Raw genomic sequence first — 21,251 nt, 5'->3', positions numbered from 1 at the left:
GTCCCTGTATCTCTGAGACATCTCTCAGTGCAGCACGAGCGTGTATATTTCTACTTCATGTTCTGCAGGATTTTTGCTTTCAGAAAGTCAAATGCAGACTGGATGTTCACTATCACTATTTTAATCATACACATTGAGAAGTCAGAAACAGCTAATATATTGTTACCTCTGTTGTTCTTCTGACCTATGTGCAAACTTACAGATTAGGACCAAGAATTGGTCTTTCTGTCTGTATGTCACTCCTATTCAGTGATATCATTGGTCCTCTGACTGTGATATCAACTCTGCAGTCTTATCTACCACAATACATTTTGAATCCCTTGTCAATCAAGAATCTAAGTCAGCCTTAAAAATATCTGATGACCCAGCTTCCACAATGCTCTGGGAAGAAAATTCCATATACTGATGACTCTCCAAGAGAGAAAAAACATTTTCTTCATTTTAAAAGGGAAAACTCTTAATTTCCATACTGTTCATCTAGTTCTAGACTGCCACAAGGAGAAGGATCCTTTCAGCTTCCACCCTGTCAGGTCCCCTCAGTATCTTGTTTCAATAAAATCACCTTGCATTCTAAAGTCCAATGTGCATAAGCTCTATCTGTCCTCAGTATGGTCCCCTCCTTAATCCCCAAAATCAGTTTTAATCAACTGAGTAAACCTCTGCATTGCATTTAATGGCCTCTCTCCCCTTAGAAAGGGAGACAATGACTGTACATGGTCCTCGTGATTTCACCAACGCCATGTACAACTGTAGCAATACTTCTCAAATTTTATATTCCATTCCGTTTGCAATGAATGACAACATTTCGTTTTTCTTCCTAATTACTTCCTGTACCTGCATATTGATCTTTTGTGATTCATGTACCAGAATTTCCAGATTCCTCTGTATCTCCCTAGTTACACATGACCAATTCTGGAATAGCAGGTTTGCTTGGCTCTAGAATGTGCTTCTTTATAAAATTTTCCAGAAAATGCTTGGTTAGCTCATGTTTCAGGTTACTTTAGTCTTTCATCTAATTATTCACCTAATTGATTCATCTAATCTATATGTAGCTTAAAACTACTTATGATCCCATCCAATACATTTGTATTGTACATAAATTGTCTCTTTAGTCCACTGCACTGATCAACAAGCACCAAACTACACGAATCCTAACTACTTGCACTTAGTCTGAGCCAATTTTGTCCTGGAATTTTAAGTGCCTATCCAGATGCTACTTGCATGTTATAAGAGTGCTTGCCTCCATCACCCTTTTAGGCAGTGTATTCCATATTTCTACCACCCTCTGGGTGAAAGGCTTTTCCTCAGATTCCCTCTAATCTACTCACTTGTCACTTTTAAACCTGTGCCTTCCAGTCTTAAGAGGGAATCTGAGAAAAGGTTTTTCACTCCGGATAGTAGGAATATGGAAGCTAATGAGGGTGCTGGTATGTTAGTTGAGTGTGTTTAGAGCCAAACTTCAGACACGACAGGGTGGGGAGGAAGAAGAAAGGAAAATATATAGGGATAGGGGATTCTTTAGTCAAGGGAGTAAACAGGTGCTTCTGTGGTCAAAGACATGACTTCAGGATGGTGTATTGCCTCCCTGGTGGCAGGAGCAGCAACGTCACTGAACGGCCACAAGGCACCCTGAAAGGGAAGTGTGATGAGTTAGAGTATGTCTTGGTACCAGTGATATGGGCAAAGTGAGGAATGAGGCTTTTCACCAACAATTCGGGGAGCTAGGCAGTAGTTAAAGGGCAGGACCTGAAAGGTTGTAATCTCTGAATTACTCCCAGTGGCACATGGTAGCGAGTCTAGAAATAGGACAGATGCATGCATGGCTAAAGAGTTGGTACAAGGGACAGGGGTTCAGATTCTTGGATTATTGGGACGTCTTCTGGGACAGGGTTAACATGTACAGGAGGAATGGATTGCACCTAAACTGGAGGGGAAGCAGTGTCCTTGCAGGGAGGTTCACTAGTGCTACTCAGGTGGGTTTAAACAAGAGTGGCCAGGGGACCAGAGCAGCAGGTCTGCAAGTGGAGAGACTGACGGGAAGGTATATGCTCTGACCAGTAAGTCTGAAAAGAAGGACAAGTTAATGAACATGATGGGGCTGATGAGTTGAAGTGTACTATGATGTTGTACAGACCTGGTTGAGAGGGGGCAGGACTAGCTGCTCACTCTTCCAGGGTTTCAATGTTTTCGATGAAATAGTGATACAGCTGGAGGAGTTGCATTACTAATGAGGGAGAATATTAGCTGCATTCAGAGAGGGTGTACTGGAAGGTTAATTTGCTGAGGTAATATGGGTAGAACTCAAAAAAAAAGAAAGGTGCAATCACTCTGGGATTATATTGTGGGGCCCCAAATCAGCCACCAGGACATTGAGGAACAGACATGTAGGCAGATTATGGAAAAATGCACAGACAGGCACTTGACAAGGTTCCCCACGGTAGGCTGTTGCACAAAATACGGAGGCATGGGATTGAGGGTGATTTAGTGGTTTGGATCATAAATTAGCTAGCTGAAAGAAGGCAAAGGGTGGTGGTTGATGGGAAATGTTCATCCTGGAGTTCAGTTACTAGTGGTGTACTGCAAGGATCTGTTTTGGGACTACTGCTGTTTGTCATTTTTATAAATGACCTAGGTGAGGGTGTAGAAGGATGGGTTAGTAATTTGGCAAATGACAATAAGGTCGGTGGAGTTGTGGATAGTGCTGAACGATGTTACAGGTTACAGAATGACATCGATAAGCTGCAGAGCTTGGCTGAGAGGTTACAAATGGAGTTTAATGCAGAAAAGTGTGAGGTGATTCACTTTGGAAGAAGCAACAGGAATAAGGAGTGCTGGGCTAATGGTAAGATTCTTGGTAGTGTAGACAAGCAAAGAGATCTCAGTGTCCATGTACATAGATCCCTGAAAGTTGCCACCCAGGTTGATAGGGTTGTTAAAAAGGCGTATGGTGTTTTAGCTTTTGTTGGTAGAGGGATTGAGTTTCAGAGTCACGAGGTCCTGCTTCAGCTGTACAAAACTCTGGTTTGGCCACACTTGGAGTCTTGTGCACAGTTCTGGTCACCGCATTATAGGAAGGATGTGGAAACTTTGGAAAAGGTTCAAAGTAGATTTACCAGGCTGTTGCCTGGTATGGAGGGAAGGCTGAGGGACTTGAGGCTGTTTTTGTTAGAGAGAAGGAGATTAGATTAGATTAGATTACTTACAGTGTGGAAACAGGCCCTTCGGCCCAACAAGTCCACACCGCCCCGCCGAAGCGTAACCCACCCATGCCCCTACATCTACATCTACCCCTTACCTAACACTATGGGCAATTTAACATGGCCAATTCACCTGACCTGCACATCTTTGGTTGAAGGATGATTTAATTGGGACACATAAGATAATCATTGGGTTAGATAGGGTGGATAGTGAGAATCTTTTTCCTCAGATGGTGATGGCTAGCATGAGGGGTCATAGCTTTAAATTGAGGAATGATAGATATAGGATAGATGTCAGAGGTAGTTTCTTTATTCAGAGTAGTAAGGGTGTGGAACGCATTGCCTGCAACAGTTAGATTTGCCAACTTTAAGGGCATTTAAATGGTCATTGGATAAACATATATGGATGAAAATGGAATAGTGTAGGATAGATAGGCTTCAGATCGGTTCCACAGGTCAGTGCAACATTGAGGGCCAACGTTCTGTGTTCTAAGAGGATTGTCATAGTGGGTGACTTTAACATCTCCAATATTGACTGGAGCAAGAGGCTTAGACGGGGCAGAATTTGTTAGGTGCATCCAAGAGTGTTTCTTGAAACAGTAGGTTGGATAGTTCAATGAGAGGAGGGGCCATTCTGGACCTTGTGTTGGCTATTGACTGACCTTTCAGTAGGAGAGCATTTTGGAAACAGTGATCATTACTCCTCCATTCCTGATGAAGGGCTTTTGCCGGAAACATTGATTTTCCTGCTCCTCGGATGCTGCCTGACCTGTGCTTTTCCAGCACCACTGTAGTCTAGACTCTGGTTTCCAGCATCAGCTGTCCTCACTTTTGCCTCCTTATGTTTTAAGACAGTTATATATAAGGATAATTCAGAACCTTGAGGGAAGATACTAAATTAGGGGAGGACAAATAACATGTTAGGCAGAAGCTAGGGATGAGGATCTAAAATCTGAATATAGGCTGCTGTCAGGAGCAACCACTTGATACATAGGCAGCAACAAAATGGCTTCTTAATGCAAGTAACATGACAAAATGGATTCTAGGCTACAACTTAACAATTCTGTTTAAAAGTTGCATAAAATGGCTTTAATCCTGGTAAAAGCAAGCTGCATTCCTAAATTAATCATATAGTGCTCCGACAAAGATTAGCAGACAATGTTTCCTTTTCAGCATAGAAATAACTAGACTAGATAAGACATCACTAGCCATCCTAACTGACCTTGCAAATGCAGGTGGAGAGAATAGTTTCAGGAGATAAAGGTGCTTGGATGTGTAAAGCATGGTTGGTTCCCAGGAAATATCATTGGGCTCAATTGTTGTCAATAATGTCACTCTATTAAATTTGATTGGTAATTGTCTGAATCTGCTTTGTAACCATGGCTGTACTATTCATAAAAATGGCTTTGTCTTAAGCCATGTGTGCAACTTTCTCCTAGGAGCACAGAGGTGTTTAACCTCTGTGTTGCTGGACAACCTATTCCCTGCCGTGATAATTAAAGTGTGAAATTTCACAGAACCAGACCGAATTGCTAGTGTTTATTTTTCAGATTAGATTACTTAGTGTGGAAACAGGCCCTTTGGCCCAACAAGTCCACACCGACCCGCCAAAGCGCAACCCACCCATACCCCTACATCTAACACTACGGGCAATTTAGCATGGCCAATTCACCTGACCTGCACATCTTTGGACTGTGGGAGGAAACCAGAGCACCCGGAGGAAACCCACGCAGACACGGAGAATGTGCAAACTCCACACAGTCAGTCGCCTGAGGCGGGATTTGAACCCGGGTCTCTGGTGCTGTGAGGCAGCAGTGCTAACTACTGTGCCATCGTGCTGCCCAACGGCGAGACCCCTCCCATGGGTCGAGCTCTTCAGGGAGTGTTAATTGGGAGCAACTGCTATCAGGCAAGCTCACATTTGACATGTGGGAGTTGTTTGAAGGCCTAATGACCAGAGTTCAGGACCAGCATGTATCAGTAAAGGGGAAGCTTAGGGATGTCAAGGTATGGGAGGGAGATTGTGAATTTAGTCAAAAAGGAAAAGGAAGCATGTGTAAGGTATAGAAAGCTAAAATCCGACAGGGCCTGTGAGGGATATAAAGCAGGAAAGAACTCTAGCAAGAACGGGCCAAGAAATGTCCTCGGCAAGAAGGGTTAAAGAAAATCCCACGGCATTTTATACGTATGTTAAAAGCAAGGGCATAACTCCGAGGGTAGGCCACTCAAGGATAAAGGAGGGAACATTTGCTTGGAGGCAGAGGATATGGGCACGATCCTAAATGAGGACTTCGTGTCGGTATTCACCCAGGAGCAGGACATGGAGGATAGCAAGATAAGTGTGGAGCATGCCAATATGCTAGGGCATTTTGAAGTCCAGAGTGAAGTGGTACTGGATCTCTTGAAGAGCAGTAAGGGGGGTAGGTCTCCAGGGCTTGATGGGATCTACCCAGTTTATTGAGACAGGCAAGAGAGCAGATTGCTGGGGGCATTGGCCAAAATATATGTTTTCTCTGTAACCACTGGAGAGCTCCTTGAAGACTGGCAAGTAGCTAATGTTCCTCTTTTCAAGAAGGCAAATAGGGATAATCCAGGAAACCATAGACTGGTGAGTCTCACCTCAGTGGTTGGGAACCTATTGGAAAGGATACTTAGGATTTACATGCATTTGGACAAGTGTGGCCTAATTAGGAACAGTCAGCATGGCTTTGTGTAGGGCAGATCATGTATTACTAACTTGATTTTTTTTGAGGAGTTGATGAGTGATCAATTGGGGTAGAGCAGTGGATATTGCTTATAAGGATTTTTGTAAGGCTTTCAACAACGTATCTCATGGTAGGCTCATCCAGAAGATTAAGATGCCTGGGATTTATGGTGCCTTGGCCTTTGGATTCAGAATGGGCTTGTCCATAGAAGGCAGAGGGTAGTGGTGGAAGCATGGTTTGGCTGGCGGTCCTTGTCTGGTGGTTCGCAGGGATCTGTATTGGGCCTTCTGCTGTTTGTGATAGGATGAAAAAGTAGATGGGTGAGTTAGTAAGTTTGCAGATGACCCAAAGATCAGAGGAGTTGTGGATAGTGTAGAAGGTTGTCAAGAGATACTGTGATATATATAAATCATTCTCAGATATGGGCTGAGAAATGGCAGATGGAGTTCAATCTGGGCAAGTGTGAGGTATTGCACTTTGGGAGATCAATTGTTAAGGGGAAGTATACAGTTAATGGCAGGGTCCTTAACAGCATTGTATTTAAGTCCAACACTCCCTGAAAGTGGCCACCCAAGTAAATAGGGTGGTAAAGAAGGTGTATGGCATGTTTGTCTTTTATTGGTTAGGCCATTGAGTACAAGGGTCATGTAGCTTTATAAAACTTTGGTTAGGCCATACTTAGAGTATTGTTATCAATTCTGAACTCTATATTACAGGAAGTGTATGGATACTTTGGAGAGGGTGCAGATAATGTTTACCTGTATTAGAGGGTATGAGCTATAAGGAGAGGCTGGACAAACTAGGGTTGTTTTTTTGTGAAGCAGAGGAGACTGAGGGGAGATCGGAGTCTGAAGATCTGAAATTTATGAAATTGAGAGGCATAGATCAGGTTGACAGTTAAATTTTTCCCCAGAGTTGAAATGCCTCCGACTAGAGGGCATGCTTTTAAGGAAAGAGGGGGAAAGTTCAAAGGAGGTGTGAGGGCCAATGTCTTTTTACATCGAATGTGGGTGCATGGAATGCTTTGCCAGGGCTAGTGGTGGAGGCAGATACAATCGGGATGTTTAAGCGGTTTTAAGATAGATACAAGAATAAGTAAGGAATGGAGGGATATGGAGCAAGAGCAAGCAGAAGGGAGTAGTTTAATTTGGTGTCATGTTTAGAACAACATCGTAGGCCGTTTCTGTGCTTCACTGTTCTGTGTTGTCATTGTAGCTAACATCCTGGTGAATCTCCCCCTTTGGTTCATCGCATCCTTCCAATAGTGTGGTGACCTGAACTGGACACAGTATTTCATCTGTGGCCTAATGGATGTTTTATAAAGTTGTCACAAGATCTCGTTGCTTTGATGTTCTACACCTCAGTTAATGAAGGCAAGCATCCCATATGCCGTCTTTACCTGTGCTGACACTTTCAGGGATCTATGGACATGTACACTATGGTTTGTGTTCTTCAGTACTCCCTAGGGACCTACCATTTATTGTGTCTTCCCAACCTTATTAGACCTTATAAAATACATCCCTTCATATTTATAACAAACCCTGATTTTCATATTGGACAAGTCAGGTCCCAGCAAGAAACGTGGCTTGATAGATCATAAGTTTTATTTTTACAATTTGGCTTCGGTGGTAGTTATTCATTGAACATATCCACACAAACAGAAGTTTATTACGTTTTGGAAAAAAATCGAGGATGATGTCCAGTGAGTGTGAATCAGTGCTCAGATTGCTGTCTGTGTCTGAGCAGATTTTGGATGAAGTTGTCGAGAGAGAGGCAGTGATTGCTTTTACAGGGAATATGGGAATTAACTTAAATTTTGCCCTTCTTTGTAAAATGTTTTTGTTTAGTTGTTGTAAAGTAGCGACTGGTGACCAAAGGTTGGAGAAGTGTTTAAATATTGTTTTTTGTGGGTGTGTTATCTAACTGGAAACACATTAGTCAAGACAGAGTATTATTTCCAAGCAACTGAGCAGCATTAAACTAATTAAATAGTTGATGTATTTTATATGGATGTCAGGTAAAGTTTGTAACATGGTCCCACAAAAGAGTCCGATGAAGAAGGGATCCAGGGTAACTTGGCAAGTTGGATCCAAAATTGCTTGAAACAGAGGGTGATGGATGAAGGCTGTTTGTGTGACTGAAGGCCAGTGTCTATCTGGATCAGTGCTGGGTCCTTTATTGATCGTGATACGTGTAAATATGTAGATGACAATGTGGGGCAGGGGTGGGTGCACATGATAACTAAGTTTGTGGATGATACAAAGACTGATTGATTGTGTAATTGATAGTGAGAAAAAAATGTCTTCGATTAGAGACAGATGTTAGTCACATTGGTCAGATGTACAGATCAATGGCAGATAGAATTTAACCCTGATAAGTGTGACATAAATGCACTTTGGAAAAAGAAACAAGGCAAGGACAAGGCTCTATGAATGGTGGGACATTAGGAAGCTTAGGGAGCAAAGGGGTCTTGGGATGTTTGTTTACAGATCACCAAAGGCAGCAGGGCAGGTTAGTGGGGTAGTTAAGAAGGCAGCCTTTATCAAACAAGACATTGATAACAAGAACAAGAGAGGTAAGGAGGGTAGCTCCTTAGAAGTCCCAAGGAAATTAATTGTGGATCTGAATAAAGATTAATGTAAATAAAACATTGGCCTTTAAGAAATAAATGGAATTACAGAGTGACAAATCCCCAGGACCTGACTGTTTCTGTTCAAGGGTACTAGAGGGGAGTATATTGTAGATGCCCTAACTGTAATCTTTCAGATATCCCTTGTTATAGAGGTCATCCCTCTGGACTGGAAAATTGTACATGTCTCTCCATTTTTTAAAAGAAGGGTGAAGGAAGAAAGCCGAGTAAATACAGACCTGTTAGCCTATCATCTGTGGTGGGAAAGGTTTTGGAGTCCAAAATCAAGGATGGGATAACTAAACACGTTTAAAAGGTTTGTTAATCAGGGAGAGCCAGCATGGATTCATGACCGGTAGATCATGCCTGACAAACCTCTTTTTGAACTTCTTGAAGAGGAGGAATGTTTATGGATAATGTTTATATGGACTTTCCAGGATGCATTTGATAAATTCTTGCATATTAATGGATATATACACAAATTGGCAGGATGTGACCACTGGTGTTCCACAAGGGATGTGTTAGGTGCTCAATTATTTATGTTATTTGTTAATGGCTTGGACAATGACAGAAAGTCATATTTCCAAATTTGCTGATGCTACAAAGTTAGGCAACATTTATAGACAATGTTGATGATAATATAAACTTACAAGTGGATAGTGATAGACTAAGTGAATGGGTGAACTGTGGCAGATGAAGTTTAATGTAAGCAAGTGTGAAGTTATCCATTTTGAACCAAAAAAAAAGATGGTATGAAGTTAACTACAATGATTATCCAAAAAAGACTTGAGGGTTGGTGCATAAGTCTTTAAAATGTCATAGCGGTACAGAAAATAATTCAGAAGGCTAATGGAATATTGGCCGTTATATCTAGAGGATAGAGTACAAGGATGCATAAATTACGCTGTAGTTATGCAAAGACCCCACTTGGAGCACTAACTAGCAGATGTGGGCAGCATGCTTAGGAAAGAGACCCTGGCCTTGGAGGAAGTATAAAGTAGGTTTACAGAATGATGTGTTAAGCTATGAGGAGAGATGAGACAAGTTAGGCCTATTTTCTCTAGAATTTAGAAGATTATGGAATGATCTGATTGAAATATCTTTTAAGATTAACAGGAAAGGATGGGCTAGATAAAGATAAACAGTTTCCACGATTGGGAATTCTAGAACTTGGGGGCATAGTCTGAGAATTGGGGCCAGACCATTCAAGAAAGATATTAAGAAGCACTTCTACACAGAAAGTATTGTAGATGTTTGGAATTCTTCCACAAATGACAGTGGATGCAGGAACAGTTGTTAATTTTAAATCTCAGATAGATAAATCTCTGTTAAGTGAAGGATATGGGCCAAGGGTGGATATGTGGAGTCAGACCACAGATCACCCATGATCTCATTGAATGGTGGAGCAGGCTCAAGGGGCTGAATGGCCTACTCCTGTTCCTATGACTTTGGTTAACCACAACTGGATGGTCCTGGCCACTGCACTATGGAAAGGATGTGATTGCACTGGAGGGAGTACTAAGGAGATACTCCAGGAAGTTGTCCCAGCTGGAGCATCTTAGCTATGAAGAGACACTTGTTATGAAGTTGATGGCGTACCTTTAAGAGAGAGTGCAAGTTGAAAAGCTGGCAAACCCCTGTCATGTGACTGACTGCAAGCACAAAGTGTATTGGATAATTTGAAGATGCAACATTTGAGCTGTAACTTGGATACTGAATTGTTTTCACAACAATTCGAATTTAGCCAGTCAGTTTAAATTTCGCCCCAAGATATTAAAACCCAATCGAATTTGAATTTTACTGTTTTGACAACATTGAACCAGAGACAATCCGATGTTTTGGGATTTAAAAAGCCGGCATTTTGGGATAGTTATCCAGAGAAAGAGCACCATCTTCCATCGAATGCCTGCCCGCAACCTTTCTCTTTGAAAGGTACCTTTTTCATATGAAACATCTTTGCAGCAGAAGGCCGAAGATGACCCAGGGAGGCCTACAAACAGAAGAAGTTTGACACTTGAAGACCACAGCTAGTTTTGAAAAGTGATTTGCTGCAAATTTAATAGGGGCTTTATTGGATCAGTATGTTGTTATAGAGTGAGAGGTAGATGACAACTTTCTGAGAAAGGAGGCTTGCAGTTGTGAATTTTTTTGTTTAATGTTCTCTTTTGGAGTTAAAAGAGAAAAAAAATTTTATTCTTTAATAGTGGGATTTGGGTAGTTCTCGGTCACTCTTACTTAGACAGATTACAAGGGGAGGTGAGCTTTTCTATGTGGAGAAAGTGAGGACTGCAGATGCTGGAGATCAGATGAAAATGTGTTGCTGGAAAAGCGCAGCAGGTCAGGCAGCATCAAAGGAGCAGGAGAATCGACATTTCGGGCATGAGCCCTTCAGGATTCCTGAGGAAGGGCTCATGCCTGAAACGTCGATTCTCCTGCTCCTTGGATGCTGCCTGACCTGCTGCGCTTTTCCAGCAACACATTTTCAGAGCTTTTCTGTGTTTTGGTTTAATTAGCAGAAGGGTTTATCCCGTGTTATAACATGCTGGATAAGTTTGGTTTGTTTTATTTGGAGCAGAGAAGGTTGAGGTCAACCTGATGCAGTTGTACAAGGTTGAGGGGCATGGACAGTGTGGATAGAAAACAGCTGTTCTCTTTAGTTTGAATAGTCAATAACAATAATTTTAAAGTGAAATTAGGATTAAAGGGGTCTTGAGGAAAGGTTGTTTCATCCAAAGCGTGGTATGGTCTGGAATGTACTGAGAAAACAGTTGAGACAAGTAATCTCATCCTTTATAAAGTACTTGGATGAATGCTTGTAATGCCATAATATTCAAGTCCATGGCCTCCTGCTGGAGAGTAGGATTAGTATAGGCGTAGTGTATTTTTGGCACTACAGACTCAATGGGCCAAAGTGCCTCTTCGGCACTTAACGATTCATTAACGAATCATTAATGCTGATTATTTGTTGTAGAATTATTTATAACACAGGAGAACATTCAGCCCATTATATTGCCTCTCCATTCACAGCTAATCCCCTTAGTTACCTACGTACCTCTGCATCTTTATTTTCCCAAGTGCCATCTTATTTCCTTTTGAAATTCTTAGATATCGTGGTTTTTTTTTCAGTTGTTCAGTTAGATGGCTAAAGTATGATGCAGAAAAATGCTAACAGCGTGGTTCAGTCTCGATACTGGTTGTGCTGCATATGGAGGCCCACATCAATGCCTTTTAAGCTACACAACCAATTATTTCACTGAGGGAGAGAAACCCCCATCATTCCTTGATGTCTCTGTCAATCCCATGAGTGAACTTACAGGAGCGGGAAAGTTGCTGTTGGGTTAACAGTTGCCAAGCCTTTGGTTACTGGTTACTAGGTCATTAGAATTAAAGTTGGCCCAATTCACATTTTAAGCAGTGTACACACTTTAAACAAATACTTCCTGCAGATGCAAAGCAAGTTTATGAACTGTTACACAGCTAATCTTTAAAAGTTGTTTAAGATCAGAGCATAGAAAAAAGACAAACTCATTTCAAGAGGATACAGTCAAATTGTAAGAAAACAAAAGGTTACAACATGTGGGGCATGATTATTAGCGTATTCTTCCTAATATGGCCTAATGTGTCTGAGTCAAACTTTGTTTCATAATACTTCTGGTGAGCACCTTGCGATGTTTTGCTATGTTATAGGTGCTTTGCAAGTCCAGGCTACCCTACACAGGAAATGCGAGAAATTCACAGCAAGCGTGGCAACATTTTGAGTACAGTTGTTTGTGAGAAAGCATTATCATTTAGTTATGACATGGTATTTGCAAAAACTTGTTCATGTTTTGAAGTTAAAATAATAATATGAAATAATCTATCCCAAGACAAAGTCCAGTCACGACTGCCAACCAGAACTGCTCCAGATCCTTGGGTGTATGTAACTTTGTGCTCCCCCCTTAACATTTCACTATCTTAATAGTGTGCTCATGCAGCACAGTGTGAACAAATATGCAGTACAATGAACACAAGTTAAAAATACTTTGTGATCTGGATGTAATTCAGAAATACTCTGTCTTCCTATTCAGATGTGGATGAGTGCAGAAACCCTGACTTGTGTGACCAGATTTGTGTAAACCTGCCTGGATCATATGCCTGTGAGTGCTCCCGGGGATATCGGAAGGGGACACACACTGGCACTTGCCAAGCTGCGGGTAGGTTGTTGTTTGTGCTACCTCTTTGATTTTCTGGTCATTCCTTTATTTGGAAAGGGATTGACTGGATGCTGTGTAGAATACTGAAGTTTTTCTTAAAAAGGTAATGGTTTGCTGATGAGTTCTTTCCTCTTAATTAAAAAGAGGCAGAGAGAGCAGGAGTCTTTGTCATATCCCTGACCTTTTAGTCTTTGTTAATCATTCCATTTTAATTGGATTGATGTAAATCTTTTTATGATGTAGGTAGCTATAACTTGAACTAATACGACCCCACTTACTATATTGTTTCCTTCTGTAGCAAAGTGATACTTTTCCAAGGAGTGCCAAGGCCAGGATTTAAAACAAAAATCTGCTCTTGTTTAAGTGGAGACACAAACATAAATTTATACTTTTTATTTTGCCTCTCCCAGGAGGCAAGTTAATCGCTGGTGGGTGTTGGGGAATGTTTAAAGCATTATGACAGTGGGGCACTTCAGGGGCTGGTCTTTGCCTGTCCAGGGTGCTGTTTCTGGTTTTGAGCACTTTGGGAAAAGGAGATGAAATTGATTCTGAAGGTGCTAGGTGTTGGTTTCAAAAGGAGGATGGTTTTTTTACGTGTCACCAATGTTGTTGGTATTGAATCAAATTCTGCTTTCTTTCTTTTTTCGCTCATTGGACATGGGCATCTGTGTTGGCCAACATTTATTGCCTGTTCCCAGTTGCCTTTGAGAAGGTGATGGCGAGCTGTCTCTTGAACAATTGCAGTTCATGTCTGTAGTAGACCCACATGCGATTAGAGAGAATATTCCAAGATTTTGACCCAGCGACAATGAAGGAGAGGTGATGCATTTGAAATTGGAGGGGAATTTTCAGATGGTAGCTTGGAGGGGCATTTGCAAGCAGTAGTATTCCCATGTATCTGCTGCACTGTCCTTCTAAATCAAGGTAGTCATGTGTTTCAAAGGTGCTGTCTGAGGATCTTTGGTGAATTTCTGCAGTGCTCCTTGGAGATACTGCTACTGAGTGTTGCTGGTGGAGAGAGTGGATGCTTGTGGATGTATTGCCAACGAAGTGGGCTCACTTATCTTGGATGCTGTGAAGCTTCCTGTGTATTGTTGGAGTTGTATTCATTCAGGGAAGTGAAGAATATTCCATCACACTCTTGACTTATGTCCTTTTAGATGGTGAACAGGCTATGGGGAGTCAAGAGGTGTTACTTGCTGCAGTATTCCTATCCTCTGACCTGTTCTTATAGCCATTATATTTATATGGCGAGTACCGTTGTGTTTCTGGTTAACCCCAGGATGATGTTAGTGGGGGATTCATTTATGGTGATGCCATTTAAAATCAAAGGGCAGTGCTTAGATTGTCTCCTTTTGGAGATGGTCATTGCCGGACATTTGTGTGGTGTATTACTTGTCACTTGTGCCAGGTATGACTCCAAATGGTGGCAGGTTTTTCCCCTGACTCCCATTGATTCCAGTTTTGCTAGGGCTCCTTGATGCCAAACTTGGCTGAATGGTCTTGACATCAAGAGCTGTCACTATCACCTCTGGTTGGAGCAATGAATAGTTATCCAGTTGTAAATCTTGATTCACATTTTTCTTTATTATAGTAAACATACTATCACTGTAGATAATGCAACAAAGACTGGTTCAGTACTGTACCAAGAAAGTGGCATGTCTACCCAGTCAGCCATCCGAGCTGTTGCTTTAGGCGATGCTCTGTTTCTGTACCCCTTGAGTTTCAGTTAACAGCACAGCTTTGTGAGCAGGTATTGAGTGGATGCAACTGTGCAGGGTAAAAATATGCTAAGCACAAAACAGACACTGAGTTGGAGAACTGGAGAGAATGAGCGATTATTGTACTCTATTTTCTGTTGTTTTCCTGCTTGCTAGGAGAGGAACCAATCATGATTGTCACTAACCATGGAGACATCAAGAGCATAAATATGAACAGAACGGAATATTTGGAGATAGCTGATAGATTGCATAGCGCAACAGCTCTCAGCATGGATATCACCTTATCAACCATCTTTTGGTCTGGTGACAATCATCATGGAATTTTCAGGTAAACTGACTGCCATTCTGCCAGCATTGATCACAGAGAGAATGGCAACTAAAATCATTGCGATTGTGTCATCCTGAGTCATCTAGCAGGAGAGATGTGAGTGGAACACTTGCTGAACACAAGCCGCACAAAAGAAAGAAAGAAACAAAGATTGCTGAATTTTGAGAGCAGTGGTGGGAGAAACAAAATGAAATGCTCTGACAGCTGTTAGGAGAATTTTCCCTCCCCAGATTTGATTTCCAAGCAGAAAGCTATATGTGGGAGGAAACTATTTCTGCATGTTCAGTGATTGACTACAAAACTGGCTATTTGCAGAATGTTGTGGCTTACCTATCCTGCATTGAAGAGAGTACAAAGTGATAAGCTTGTGCAGATTTTGAGTGGCACACTAATCAGTCATGTATCCTGAACAGCCACCTATATATCTGGCAGTTAGCACTGGTTGCTTGCTGTTACAAATTCCATTACAAATGGCTGCCTCGAGCTGCATTGAGCATGTCAGCTATTTTGGGCAGTTTAAGCAGCTGTTCACCTCTCACGTTCTTTACCATCTCACGTATTCACTATTTATGTCACAAATTCAAGACTCTTTTACATTCAAGTTTAAAATTTCAGTTTCAGGTTTAAAATAAATAATAAACTTATCTGCTCTGTCTCAACAAATTCCTTGTATTACATTGTCCAGGATTTTGGGTGACCGATATGCATTGACATATCATGACTAAGTTATAATTGTATATATTGTTTTTTAATAAATTGTGCTATTAGTAATTTTGAAAAGTCCATAGTTTTTCAAGGTAAATGTTAACTGTTTCATTCCTGATCAAGTAGTTAGTCCAGACTCCTGGCAAACTACTTGTGTCAATAACAGTGCTTCTACCTGATCTTAAAGCCTTTCTTGTCGACAATCTGTTTGACCTTCCCAGTCTTTTTTCCAATTTTCGCCCCAATGTATAGGTTTTCATTCTGTGCAGTTTCCTCAGAATGTGCCCTTTCCTTTCCAATGACAAATATAACAAATGCCTGCGGGCCTAGTATTGATGTAGCCCTTTAATCTGCCACTCAGTGATTACAAGACTGAATTTGAATTTGCTTCTTTTGGTACCAAGTCAGCTCACTTCTTTAAAATTAATTCACGGGATGTAAACGTTGCTGGCTGGGTAAGCATTTATTGCCTAGAGGGCAGTTAAGAGTCAACCAGTTTGTGGGTCTGGAGTCACCTCTAGGTCAGATCAGGTAAAAAGAGCATTTCCTTCCCTCAAGGACATGAGTGAACCCGATGGGTTTTTCTGACAATTAACAATGGTTTCATGATCATCATTAGACTCTTAATTCTAGATTTCTTTGTTTATTGAATTCAAATTGCACCTTCTACCATTGTGGGGTTTGAACACAGGTCCCCAGGATATTAGCTGAGTCTCTGGATTAATAATCAAGCAATAATACTACTGAGTTGTCATCTCTCCACTACTGTCAGCATCAGCCAAAGATCGGAAAACTAGGATCCACGTTCTCCAAGGATATTGGAGACATGGAACCAAGATGGACAAATGGAATTGAGATACAAATTTAGGTACACAGAATGATGGATAAGTTTGAAGGGGCTGAATAGCCGTCTCATCCTATGCCCGTCATTCTGTTGTGAATAATAGTGAACAATTGCATCAATGTTCTTTTGGAAAGATTCTTGTAAATTAGCTAAGGTTGTGGAAATATATTGTGACTTTTGTATTAGGTGATTCATACTTTAACACCTCTGTAACCTGCAATTCACCCACAGGAAATCAGTAGACCCAAACAGAAAGGAGATCAGACAGATTTTGGGTGATGTGCAAAGTCCTGGTGGAATTGCTGTGGACTGGATCTACAGCCACATCTACTGGACTGATCCTAGAGCCAGAACTTTATCTCTTGCTACTCTGGATGGATTGAAAAGGAAGACCCTGTTCAGTACGAACCTAAGAGAGCCTACAGCTATAGCAGTCGACCCAGAATCGGGGTATGTCTAATGCTTTTGCTTCAGCATTTCCTCTATAATGGTCTATTTTTGACTTGGTTGGAGTGATCCCACTAAATGCTTTCTCAAAGCAGGAATAATGCAGTATGTTATTGTAAGCCAATGTTCAACTCCAAGCCCCAGCAACTGTTGAGTCAGAATTCTATTCTGCTCAATTGGAATTGTGGATAACTGCATACTTGCTGGATCCTGCAATAAATGAGTATTTATTGATCAAGGATACATGTCAGTAAATTGGGCTTTAGGATATTACCCAATAAGGTGAAGCTGATTAGGCTTTTCTTATGAAGAGTCATTACTGATCCCAGTTCAAGATCCATCTTGCATGAATTCCATGATGTGGAGGTGCCAGTATTAGACTGGGGTGGACAAAGCTAAAAATCACGCAAGACTAGGTTATAGTCTAACAGGTTTATTGAAAGTACTAGATTTTGGAGCGTTGCTCCACAGCTACCTAATGAAGGATCAGTGCTCTGAAAGCTAGTACTTCCAAATAAACCTGTTTAAACTGTAACCTGGTGTTGTGATTTTTAACTCCATCTTGCATGTGGATGGTTCTTGTAGGTTTCTGCGCTCCTCCCTGATGAGATGTCACCTTGTAAAGTTGGTTCTGCTGCCTTTCAAAAATGTTCAGAGCCCTCTGTATCTAGAGTCTTGCAGCACAGAAATGGACCCTTCAGTCCAACTTGTTCATGCGACCAGACATCCCAAACTGATCTAGTTGCATTTGCAAGCACTTGGCCCATATCCCTCTAAACCCTTCCAATTCACACGCCCATCCAGATGGTTTTTGATTATTGTAATTGTGCCCACCTCCTTCAGTTCCTCTGGGAGCTCATTTCATACATGCACCACCTTCTGCATGAAACACCTCCGTTCTCTCGACCCCTGCCACACCCCTTCTTTTTGATCAGTAAATCTATGTTCGTGGTTGTGTTGATTCTTGCAATTCCTCCTTTGTCATATAAATCCTTTAATGTGCAACATTCGCTTTTTCAATTGCTTACTGATCACAGGAGTGTCTGCTCCATTGTTACTTTTCAGTCTTTTGCTTAGGAACATTTGCTGCAATTCCATATTTAATAGGTCCTTTTTACAAGGTTGCTCAGCAAATTAGCATGTTAAACTGTAGTCACACACACCCTCCACAGCTCTTGTACTGCTATAATGTTGGCTTCTTTTCCCTTCATGCTTTGCGATTTTAGCTGTTTGCCATATGGCTGCACACCACGCCACAAGTACCTGAAAATTGTCAAATAATAATCTTCGTGAAGAAGGTTGAATTTCAGCAAGATAGTTTCGCTAAATGGGTAGGTGAACTGAATCCTCTCAACCTTGGGCTGTAATCTTGTTTTTAATACAAGCTTTACTTAAGCTCAATGAATATTTGGCTTGAAAGATTGAATAAATTTTGTATGCTATTTTATTTTAGTAGAAGCCAAACTAACTATGAAATTGTTAAATACTAAACAAGAACTTGTAGACATAATAATTTTCAATTCCTACTACTGCTTGCAATTTGATTTTTGGAAATTGCATCTGCCAAACCCATGACCTCTACCACTGACAAAAGATGAAGATAGCCGAAGCATGGGGTCATTACAAGCTGCAAGTTTTTCTCTAAACTACACATCATTTGAAAAACTTCAATCATGGGATGTGCATCCCTGGCTGGGCCAGCATTTACTGCCCATTCTTAGTTGTCCATTAGAAGGTGGTGCTGAGCTGCCTCCTTGAAATCCTTTAGTACATTTGGTGTAGGTGCCCCCTAATGCTCTTTGATCGGGAGATCAAGGATTTTGACACTGAGGAAGCAGCAGTATATTTCCTGAGTATGAATATGTCAGGCGGTTGATTGACATAACTGTGAGGTAGCTCTCCCAATTTTGGCACTTGTGCCCAAACCTTGCAGGGTTGACGGGGCTGGTGCCCACGTCAATGCGGATGGTCTGTCCTGTGGTCACTCCTTTTTTTTTTGTAACTGTTCAACAGTTTAGTTCAACTGAATGGCTTGCCATTTCAGATGGCAGTTGAGTTAACCACAGTTACAGCTGTGGGTTTGAATTCACATGCAGGCCACAGGAGGTGAGGATAGCAGATTTTCCTTCCTTAAAGGTTATTAGTGATTTTTGTTTCTGTGTCAATGGTTTCATGGTCATTGGACTTTTGATTCCAGATTTTACAGCATTCAAATTCTAACTTCTGCCAGGTTACCCAGGACATGTCCTTGGTAACGGGATTACTAGTCTAGCTATAAACACCATTCTGCCATTGCTTCCCCTAAATTGGAACTCTATCATCATTCCTTCATTGTCACTTGATCAAAGTCCTGGACCTCCTTTACTAACAGCACTTTGGGTGTCCCAACATCCCAAGGACTGTAAATGTTCAAAGAGGCAACTCATTGTTGCCACCTCAAGGGCAATTAGAGATGTGCAATAAATGCCCCAGGAACACGTAGAAAAAAAAATCTAAGATAATGACAACATACGCAATATAGTCAGAGTCATAGAGATGTACAGCATGGGAACAGACCCTTCGGTCCAACCCGGCCATGCCGACCAGATATCCCAACCCAATCTAGTGTCACCTGCCAGCACCCGGCCCATATCCCTCCAGTCAAGAGTGAACTAGTGGATAGGATGAAAATCAAGCTTAGTTATGCACAAGTTGCCACACTGTAAAACTGGATTCAATAAGAAATAACAAACTCTGAAACACAAACGCCCACTGATATATCCCACTGTAAGCAGAAATATAACACTTATCCTTACACAATTGCTTTGAAGGAAACTAGCCCTTCTTTATATCAAAGTTCAAATCACCAACTGGATCTCTGTTGTGTTGCTGTTTATATTCATGAATAAATATAACACTCCGATAACAAATAATTTATAAAGTCTTGACCTGAAGAGCAAGACTCTCATTTCTAAATATTATACTTAATTCTCACATGTGACTGATGTTACAAACTGGCTTTCACCATTCTGTTGCACAATAGAAAGTGTGAACCACAAGAATGAATGACAATTACTGTTTCTGAGAGTATTACTTTTAGTCAACTGAAAGAAAAGGTCGGTGAAAAGAAGATAGTGCTGGAACAGAATACAGAGGTTTATTCTCTGTCCAAACCATGTTACACATTATCTCTAAATGCCTAACATTGTGTTAAATATAAAAGGTGTTCTAGCACTCAAATAGAGGTTAGTTCCTTGTTCAATCTTTCCACCTGACAACCTGAGATTCATGTTCTGTGTCACTAAACAAAGAGGCAATCGTACCCTCTGGTTTGCTTTAAATATGGACATGTATGGGGGCATTGTTCTTTATCATGTAGTCTTCTGGTGGCAAGGGATGTTTTGTGAGCTCTCGAGACAAAAATCCTACTGGGGATCATGGATGACCTGACCCTAATGGTTAAGCTGGATTTCCTCAGCAGGCACAGTTGAAAATCAGGAACATGAGTTCCTCCCTAACTTGGTGATCATGAAAGTAATTGTATTTCTTCTGTTTTTAACCAACTAAACCAAGCAATTATAAACAATTTCAACTTAGCAGACCTAGAATGTTTAAAACTTGCTGAATGTCCAACTCCTGGCCTCCCATTCACTTTCCCTGCTTACAAAACTGTGAATCATTGCATTACAAAATCATGTGGTTAGTCTCCCCTGAAAGCAGCTTTAATAGCTGATAATGGAAGGTTAATTCTGGTATTGAACTTGTGTCTAATCATGTAATCTCTTAATTCATCAGTTTGGCTTTCAAGGGCATCTAGAAGTTAACTCTATTTTTAAATCAACCTTGAAGTGTATCTCTAACTTGTACAATAACATTTGTTTCTTCCATTCTGTTGCAGACCAGAAGTCATTCTTAATCCACAACTTTCTCATTGTGGAGATTAAAATGATAACAAATCTGACAGAATATTACGATAGAAGTCAATTGTTTATTCCCTTGAGCCTGTTTTGCTGTTTGATTGCATCACCACTTCATTTACTCCAGACACCTTGCTTCACAAAAAATGCTAAGAATGTCAGTTGGAATGTTAGTTAACTATTATCTCACACCACCTCAGTCTCCACAAGTTTTTCAGAGAGAAATAATGAGCAGCAATAGTCTCTGTGACAAAGTTCTCCTTACCATCACCTCTGAAAGAACTTTAGTGTGATCTAAATTTTGTGTACCCTTGTTCTGAATTCTGCAATTAAAAAGTAGTCTATTTCCGCTTGTCCAGTTAAATCTTTTAACCATCTTAAACATGCAATCAAATCACCCCTTAACCTTCTATGTTTAGAGAAATTTAGGTAGAGTCTGTTGAACTAGTCCTTGTAATTTCACCCTTTAAAGCCCTGGATAATTTTCAAGTGAGTCTGTACTGTCTCCGAAAGCTTCCTGAGATGTAATAATTTGATTCCAATTCTATGGTTTTATTTTGATGAATGGTTCGTGATATGCAACTTT

At 41.0% G+C, this 21,251-nt stretch overlaps 2 protein-coding genes across 2 annotated transcripts in view; one reads left to right on the top strand and one right to left on the bottom strand.

Annotated features, from left to right (window-relative positions):
• The window catches only part of LOC140494485 (PALM2-AKAP2 fusion protein-like), a 241,144-nt gene that overhangs the window by 179,699 nt on the left and 40,194 nt on the right, over nt 1–21,251 (bottom strand). The gene's annotated exons all lie outside the window — the stretch shown is intronic.
• Nucleotides 1–21,251, top strand: part of LOC140494482 (very low-density lipoprotein receptor-like) — a 58,834-nt gene that overhangs the window by 10,382 nt on the left and 27,201 nt on the right. Inside the window, exons 4-6 of the mRNA XM_072593700.1 lie at nt 12,599–12,724; nt 14,602–14,773; nt 16,554–16,772. Coding sequence (XP_072449801.1) covers nt 12,599–12,724; nt 14,602–14,773; nt 16,554–16,772 — 517 coding nt within the window. The remainder of the gene's footprint in view (nt 1–12,598; nt 12,725–14,601; nt 14,774–16,553; nt 16,773–21,251) is intronic.

The sequence above is a fragment of the Chiloscyllium punctatum genome, chromosome 24, assembly GCF_047496795.1.
Source record: "Chiloscyllium punctatum isolate Juve2018m chromosome 24, sChiPun1.3, whole genome shotgun sequence".
Classification (NCBI taxonomy): Eukaryota; Metazoa; Chordata; class Chondrichthyes; order Orectolobiformes; family Hemiscylliidae; genus Chiloscyllium; species Chiloscyllium punctatum.
Note: the sequence above shows the minus strand (reverse complement) of the source record. Positions and strands in the feature narration are given on the sequence as shown.